This window comes from Anneissia japonica, unplaced genomic scaffold, assembly GCF_011630105.1.
Source record: "Anneissia japonica isolate Jap-2015-1 unplaced genomic scaffold, ASM1163010v1 scaffold287941_len684077_cov200, whole genome shotgun sequence".
In the NCBI taxonomy this organism is placed as follows: Eukaryota; Metazoa; Echinodermata; class Crinoidea; order Comatulida; family Comatulidae; genus Anneissia; species Anneissia japonica.
Window position 1 is genome coordinate 199,048 of NW_022713799.1, and position 7,522 is coordinate 206,569.

The 7,522-nt window shown below is 34.0% G+C and overlaps 1 protein-coding gene across 1 annotated transcript in view; it reads right to left on the bottom strand.

Annotated features, from left to right (window-relative positions):
- LOC117108782 overlaps positions 1 to 7,522 on the bottom strand; it is a 12,810-nt gene extending 5,288 nt beyond the window's left edge. The window contains exons 1-4 of the mRNA XM_033250931.1: positions 7,203 to 7,522; positions 2,749 to 3,218; positions 1,735 to 2,602; positions 1,249 to 1,371 (exon numbers count right to left, since the gene is read on the bottom strand). Coding sequence (XP_033106822.1) covers positions 1,249 to 1,371; positions 1,735 to 2,602; positions 2,749 to 3,218; positions 7,203 to 7,251 — 1,510 coding nt within the window. The 5' untranslated portion in view covers positions 7,252 to 7,522. The remainder of the gene's footprint in view (positions 1 to 1,248; positions 1,372 to 1,734; positions 2,603 to 2,748; positions 3,219 to 7,202) is intronic.

The window sequence follows — 7,522 nt, forward strand, 5'->3', positions numbered from 1 at the left end:
ATAATAATAATAATAATAATAATAATAATAATAATAATAATAATAATAATAATAATAATAATAATAATAATAATAATAATGCGCTATTTAATATCGCATCCACTTCCTCTATGCACTTTAAATTAATTACCTCCTTGAATCGAGACGTTTAGTACTCAAACTTGTAACATTGTTCGAATTTGTAAATAATACCCATTATGTAACTCCTGGCATTTTAAATGAACCAGCGCGTCGTAGTACACAAAATAATCACTCAAAGCCTCTCGTACTGTAGTTCCAAAATGTAGAACTCGTGCATCAATGATTTTCCCAATCTGCCATAGCTCAGTGGAATAGCCTTCCAAACAACGTAATTAATTCTGATCACGCATAAAGTTTTAAAAAGAAATTGCTATCGCATATTTCATAAATTGTATCCTGTTTCAAAATTCAAATGTTCTTAATTTTCTCAAAAGTGCTATAATGTAATCTTTATCTGTGGGTTTTGATTGTATTGTTGAGTAGGCCATTACTATTAGCTAGCGCTATTTGGTCTCTCCTGGGCTATGGCAGTTGGTTTTATTTCTATTTTTCGATCTCTTTTTTTTTTTTAATGTTTTCATGTATGTTCTTCATATATCGTTTGCCCAAACTATTATAAAATAAAAATTAAAAAAAAAATTTTGGATCACGCATCTTTGAAACCTCAGCTCATCGCTTTGTATTAGATCTTGCCAGGTAAACACTTACACTTTATGATGGAGACAACGTATGTTACACATAGACACAATAACATACACAACGGGAAACTCAAAACCCATACAAGAATATTGAAAGCACAAGCCTCAAACGCTTCGGTAACCGCGTTCCATTTACAATGAACCTTGCAATGAACTAGGCCTACATTATTATTATAAAGTTCCATACCTACAATACTCTGATATAAACATTCATTAAATATCCATGAAATTATTCTTCTTAATCAGTCATTATAAATGTGTTTCTAACGAGCTATGCCCAACTTGTGTACCACAAATATCGCATCGCCACTTTAGTAGAGAATGTTTCACATTTATTTTCATGGAGATATTCCAACTCTAAAGAAGTTATTCTTTACCTAAAAAGGGTACAGAATAACTCCTTTGGAGTTAAAATAACTCTTGAAAATAATAGTGTTCCTACACAAAGAGCTATGAGCAATGTGAATGAATGGGTGGATGATGTGTATGACAAGGTATTCAAGTTTTCGTACATGCCGAGTATATTTACCTTGTTCACAGAATTCTCCAGTGAATCCTTCCATGCACGTACAGCTGGACATGTTTCCCTTCGAAGAACAAGTCGCACCATTTTTGCATAAATTGTTGACACATGGATTTACTTCAAGAGGATCTTTACATTCAAAAATCAACAACGATATTTATTTATTTATTAGACTTTACACTGACAATTCAATTTTGGAACACGACGGTAGGGTAGCCTGTAATGGACAGGGAAAACAGGATGTAAAGCACCTCCAAAACAGCCCAAACCATACTATAACCGCAATAAAAAAAAAAAAGAAAAAACAATAAAGTACATACTATAGGCATAGTTTTATATGTTTTTATCGACCCTCACCTCAAATCGTATATTTTAGTACATTTTGAAAGATGTAAAACTATCGCACAGACACAATCCAAAAACATGTAGGCCTATGTCAAAAAGACGTGTTGCGGCAGTCCTGAAAGTTATATAATAATTATGAATTCTTACCATCTTGACAAGGTTCTCCAATATCATTGATATATTCTAGTTTCTCAGAATCTTGACCAATAGTTGTTACGAACATAGCAACGGATGAAAATCCATACCAGACGGCAGTAAACTTCAGGCGGTCATCTCCCGTTGTTATTCGATGGACGCCGGGTTTCAGTTTACCACTTAACGTGCAGAAGCCAAAGTTTTCTTTCTCAACAGTATCGGTTAACTGGCCCATGTTCTGACGCATTTTAGCGTATTGCGCATTTCCACAAGGTTGATCTGTTATTAGAATTAAGTGGTTAGAAAACGAGTAAACAATTGAGTTTGGTGAAGACGAGGTCGTATTAATCGTAGAAAATATAGTACTAGTTACAAATTGCTCAACGGGAGTGATAACGGACAACGATGGGTGTGATTCATTGCATATTGACATGTATTCTTGAAAGCTGTCACAGAGATCCTTTCCACGGGTTCCATATTGCGCTATTAATACTGGATTATCGGCAACTAGTGTCTTAGTGATGTCACCATCGAGAATAAATTCATAAAATTCACCCGCGTTAATGGTCTGTGCAAAACCTTGCTCTGGAAGGTAAACTGTTGTGTTGTTCCGTACAGCAATTGCTCGGCATACCGTATCGCCAAGACGAAAACTTGCGACAATATAGCGTTTTCCTAGCTTGGTTACCGGAGGTATCTGAGTGGCCATATATTCGCACGCATTGCTGAAGTCGCTAGTGTAGCCGCAACTGTTCCCGGAGATAACTGAAATAGGTGACGAGGCTCGAATATGGGATCCAGTGATATCGTTCTCACTTGTTATCTGGAAAGTCTGCCCACTGTCCAGTGTGAATGACAAACTGTCTCCATTCTGATATATCTTTAATAGAGAATAAATAAAAATATCTTTTAAAGTGCACCGTTAAATTCATTAAATTTATTTAATGATTAAATTCGATTCTAACAATTTTAATGAATATCATATTATGTGTTGTGAAAGTGCCAACTTGCCAATGTGACGCTTACTTTTTGTTGGTAGGTCACAGCACCTGTCAGTTTGACAGCTACAGTTGTTCCATCGCAAGAAGCTGTCACCATTGCTTGGGACCTTGAAGCATATCGTGGAGGCGATGATGCAACAAAATGCTCTGACCCAAGATTTGTGACAGGTTCCACCAAGAACGCATCTACACTGTACGCATGCGTATCGACGACTGCATACACAATGACGTTGTTTGTTGTCAAGATCGTTATGGTGTTATTCTTCAGACCAGATGCATGATCAATATTTGACATGATCTCGCTAGGTAGACGCACGGTTACTTCTTCGTTGTGCATGATTTTAAAGTGCTTTAGAAATCCGATTCCCACTGCGGATATAAATACAAAACCAGGCTCCTCGCTAATAGAGTGAATTTGTAACGATGGCCCTACGGCAACTAGGTGATTATACGGGAAAGCAAAGAGGAAGTAATTTCCATTACTATTCCAGTTTCCTGCAAAATATAGCATCGCATATTTAAAAATCATAATAAATACTATGCATCTTTTGTAACGGATTTTGTTGTGAATTAATTAATTATACAACTAAAATATTGGAATTTATAAATAAAGTTGTGTGTAAATCCGTAATTCGAACGCGAATTACGGATTTACACATTTAAGTTGACTGAAAACTTTTTGTTGAGGGAAGAGATCTTTAATTCTTCATTGCCGCAAAATGGTTTTTAAATAGCTTGAATGGCAGAGTCCACCCATACATTCGTGTTACAGTTTTACAGCAGTATTATTATAATACTATGCCTAGTCTAATATTTCCGTCGCTTGTGAATAACCCTGTGTTCCTTGGAAGGAAGTCATCATATCTGCTAAATGACATGCTTCCACAAAAAGGTACAGTAGGTTATGCTACCTTCAACCAATGTTTTTCTAATTTCTAAAATATACTCTAACTACTTGAAATTGCAGATTTGTCCGTTGAATTTCTCAGAAACATCAACATCACCTTTACCATTAGGCATTATCAGGAGCAACAAAAACAACCAACATCGGAACCAAAAATATTCATGAATATAATGATAACCTAACATGTTTTGTATTACGAAGATAGAAATATTTAATATATATATGTTTTAAACTTGGATTCGTTTAGGGAAAGAAACGCAGAAGAAGCAGACAGACAGACCAGTTGCAAAAGACCTGGAAATGTCAACAGCCGACGTACTTGGAACTACAGCTAATCGTGCGACCTGGAGCAGGACAGGACACAAGGAAGAATAATAAGATTTGATAAGAAAAATATATTTTCTTTAAATTTACAAAGAAAGCTTTCTCTATTATACAAACATTCAATACAAATATTAGTTTTCAAGTATATTCTATTAGTTCACCTGTTTAAATGAATATTAATGATATGAGACAAGTTGAACAGGATAGTGTAATAATAACAGTAAATGATTCATAGATATTCGGTTTCTTACCAACCATAACATCGTTGTTCAGCATCTGGATATGTAATCGAAAGTATGGTGAGTAACTGGAGGCCGGCTATGAACTGTGTCGGTGTCCATTAAGCAACGACATGGGAATTAGGATAGGCACGATAACCTGTGTCATTTCCACTACCAGTATACTTATTTGGCAAGTTATTTAATTCATGTATATTGTCCCTTGAAAATGACAAATCATCATTAAAAAAAAAATTTTAAAAATTAACTTGCTCATTGTGCAATAACATACAAATAACAGTTTTAACTTAAGCATGGAAATTATTTAATTTAAAAAAATGTGTACTCTGATTTTGAAACTGGATAATTTTAATAATATAAACAATAAAACACTTCCAGTGATTGGAAGTGTTTCTATCATTTTCGCTGTAAAATTATTGGTTAACATTTTTTTAAAATACTAATTTCTATGTTCAAGTTGATATTTTTTATGTTTTACTTCAAAACGAGCAAGTTAATTAAAAAAATTATTTTTATAATTTTTTGGTGTTTTGCGTGGGAAAACACATCTTTAAGACATAATTGGAGTGTGGAGTTGAATAACTTGGTGGTTAAGATAAAAAAAAAATTGAACCATTAAATGATAAAATAAATAATGATTAATTTGGAATTGTTATGTGCATAGAGTTTTAGATAGGCGCTATATAAATTTACAATAATAATAATAATAATAATAATAATAATAATAATAATTATAATAATAATAATAATAATAATAATAATAATAATAAAAATAATGTAGTTTGGTAGCTGTTATGGAGTATTTATTATTATTATTAGGGCTATTATTATTATTATTATTATTATTATTATTATTATTATTATTAAATGTTAAATAATGGTAGGCCTATACACATTCAAATCTAATCAAATTAATTCAGTTGTTTATTTTAATCAGGGAACAGTAAATTGACCTGCACGGATCTAGCAACATGTTCATGTTTATTTAACCATCGCATAACTATGTTAAGAAGGCAGTGGGTTCATTGATTCCTTAGCATATTGAAGAGATCTGAGCAGTAGTCAATCATTATAATTGGTATAGTATGTCAAGTGTAGGCCTAATCAGAACGGAGGATGCAAAACAACACCTCGACCATGGAAGTATAAAAATTCAACCAGCTTAACACATTGAGTGAATACCACGTTGGCATCATGAATCCGTTCATTGACAAGCATACTTTTTGAAATAACAAACGTTGCTTCTGTGCATTATTTCGTTGTTGCTTGTGGGTTATTCCAGTACACCTATTAACAACTTGAGAAACAACTTAAAACAGCGTGTAAGTTCACAGTTACTTTTATTTTATTTATTCACCTTCACATAGGCAAATATACAATAAAATATCAATCAAATAAAAAGTTACCGGTGACGGGCCAACAGGTGAACAATCGCACTCTGATTGCGACCGATTCCGAATTGCACATATAACAAGGTATAAAACCAAGTACAGTAAATGAAATAAAGTTTGTAAAAAGGTGCTCTATACATAAAAGAAGTTATATGGTTATATAGGCCTACTTCTTATAGGCCAACTTCATAATTGAAGACTTCGGCCCAGCAGCGCAACCGGGTGTTGTAGAAATACCTACCATGGGATTTGTGCAGTATTTACAATTATTTTTTTCCCTGTTATTTCACCTGTTTAAAAGATATATTAATAATATTCCCATATTGAACAGGACAGTGTAATAATATCAGTCAATGATTCATAGTTACTCGGTTGCTTGGCCAACCATAACATTATTGTTCAGCATCTGGATATGTATTTCAAAAGTATGGACCAAATGGACCATGAATTTCCAACATATTTAATGGACAATAAGTGGGGGTTTTTTTAAGTTTTTTTTAAATTTTGTTTAAAATTTAATTACTCTAGACCTTGAAAAACAAACAGTTGATATTTGTTAGTGCAGAAGAGTATAACTGCCACTGTGCCGTACACCGGCAATTTGAGGTAGTCTGGTCTGATTAAGTGTGTGACAGTGAACATTATATGACGCCATAAATTAACATGACTGTTTTAATATATAATTACATGTAAAAGGCTAAATATTTTCTATTTTATATATTATACTAATAATAATCATGAGTTTTCGATTTTAAATAATTGACCATCGTGGTAACTTGTTTTTAAAATTAATAATTAAATAAATTAAATTAAAAATATGAAAAATCTGGACCCATTCTCTTAAAATTTTACGCTTTTTCAAACAGTGGATTCATTTTATGCCTAAAATTGCATAATTTGGACCCATCTTTAAAAATGTGGACCCTTTCTTTGTGGACCCATTAGAAAAATTGTGTGGGACTGTCCCAATAGCTGGCTAGGGCATTGTTTATGATTAGAATATTAGTATTCAGGGTGGCGCCAGGATTTGCCCGACGGGAGAGGGGGAAGTCCCCGACGGGGGGCCGATGTCCCCGACGGGGGGCCGATGCCCCTGACGTGTGGTCAGATTTCCCCGACGAAAGCAAAGTGGGGCGTGGTCGAGCTTCGATTAAAAGGTTTTGGAAGCGGTCCAGGTGGCGAACCCCAGAAAATTTCACACTTTAGGAGTTTCAAAGGCTTATTTAATCGATTTTAGAGTCTACTAATATGTAGAAAATATATATAATTTTTTTTTCTCCCCGAAGGTGGGGGAAACTCTCCCCCCCCCCGCTGGCGCCACCCCTGTTAGTACGGTATTAAACATAAAATTAAAATTATACTCATGAGTATGATTATTATTTTGATGATGGGAAGAGAAAGAAAACGTGGATATGAAAGGACTTTGCCCAACGACTCAAGCAAGTGATCAGTGAGAATGGAACTCGGATTAGCAACTCGTTTTATGATAACTTTTAAATAAATACGAAATAGAGTAAATCAATATTCAAAATGTAACTATCCCATGTATGGTACATCGTGCCACGAAGCATGGAAGTTTACTATCACAAATATATGCATATATTTTTTGAAATGTACATACCTGATGCAAGCGAAGCAACTGTAAGTAATACAACCCAAATAAATGCCATTGTGTGTGCTTCGGTAAGTAGATTTCCAAGTTTATTAGATTTATTACTTTATCTTGACGCTTTTAGTGTCTTTATTCAAAACAAGGAGACACAACGAGGGCGGTATTTATCCCTCTCCTGTTTTTTTTTTTAGCAAATCGGATCAATAATGCATTTTGAAGATGACCGTTTAGATAGTCACAATCATGTTCGTCAAGAGGCTTAAGTCCTTTTGTAGCCTATATCATAACTTGAATAATATTGATTCTGCCAGTCTTTAAAATCGTGAAAA